Source organism: Penaeus chinensis, chromosome 10, assembly GCF_019202785.1.
Source record: "Penaeus chinensis breed Huanghai No. 1 chromosome 10, ASM1920278v2, whole genome shotgun sequence".
Lineage (NCBI taxonomy): Eukaryota > Metazoa > Arthropoda > Malacostraca > Decapoda > Penaeidae > Penaeus > Penaeus chinensis.
In genome coordinates this window covers 7643678-7644617 of record NC_061828.1, presented here as the reverse complement: position 1 = coordinate 7644617, position 940 = coordinate 7643678, and the positions used below count along the sequence as shown (strand labels likewise).

At 35.3% G+C, this 940-nt stretch overlaps 1 protein-coding gene across 2 annotated transcripts in view; it reads right to left on the bottom strand.

The window, feature by feature from the left end:
• Window positions 1-773: 773 nt before the first annotated feature.
• LOC125029758 (proline-rich receptor-like protein kinase PERK10) overlaps window positions 774-940 on the bottom strand; it is a 10220-nt gene continuing 10053 nt past the window's right edge. For both annotated transcript variants that reach the window (XM_047619892.1, XM_047619891.1), the window contains one exon: window positions 774-940. This exon is cut by the window's right edge and continues 543 nt beyond it. In XM_047619892.1, the coding sequence (XP_047475848.1) occupies window positions 848-940 (93 nt within the window). In that variant the 3' untranslated portion in view covers window positions 774-847.

Genomic DNA, 940 nt, shown 5'->3' with positions numbered 1-940 from the left:
GTAATAACAACTATCTTAATTGTGTGTGTGTGTGTGTATGTGTGTGTGTGTATATATATGTGTGTGTGTGTGTGTGTGTGTGTGTGTGTGTGTGTGTGTGTGTGTGTATGTGTGTGTGTGTGTGTGTGTGTGTGTGTGTGTATGTGTGTGTGTTAGTGTGTGTGTGTGTGTGTGTGTGTGTGTGTGTGTGTGTGTGTTTGTGTGTGTGTTTGTGTATGTGTGTGTGTATATGTGTGTGTGTGTGTGTGTATGTGTGTGTGTGTGTGTGTGTGTGTGTGTGTGTGTGTGTGTGTGTGTGTGTGTGTGTGTGTGTGTGTGTGCTTTATGTTTGCATGTATGTAAATAGTAATAATAACTATCTTGATATTTCAAAGTGGCATGACCAGCTAAGAGATTCTCTACATTTTTTACACTTATAAAATGCAGTTGAACAAATGTAAGTGTTTCTTTATATGCTGAGGTTTTCGTTATGAAGTATAATAACTTAAACTTACATTATAGTGTATGGTGGCCATGTACTTGCCAGAGGAAATTAATGATCAGCTACAATATTAAACTTCAAACTTCATTTATTGAAGATTTTTGTAGTGTTAGCATAAGGGTGCAAATCGAACCCTTTCATAATCTACTAATAGTTTTCTTTTTTTTCCAAAACACCTCGTTAATCAAAATGCCTATTCATATCCTAAATCTCAAACACATTTTAACCAATATCCCGTGATTAATAATATATTTTTTTCCTTGACAATTCATTTCGGTCTTGATTTTGTGTGTGTATGTGTATTAACGAATCCCAAGCAAGTGATCTATTTTTTTTCTCATTGTCATTTTCTTTATTTGTTAATTTTTACGCCTTAATTTTGTCTTCTCGGGGATCTTCCTCGGGACTGTCATTAGGATCTGTAGCACTGATCTGTTGATCTCTATCATTATCACGATG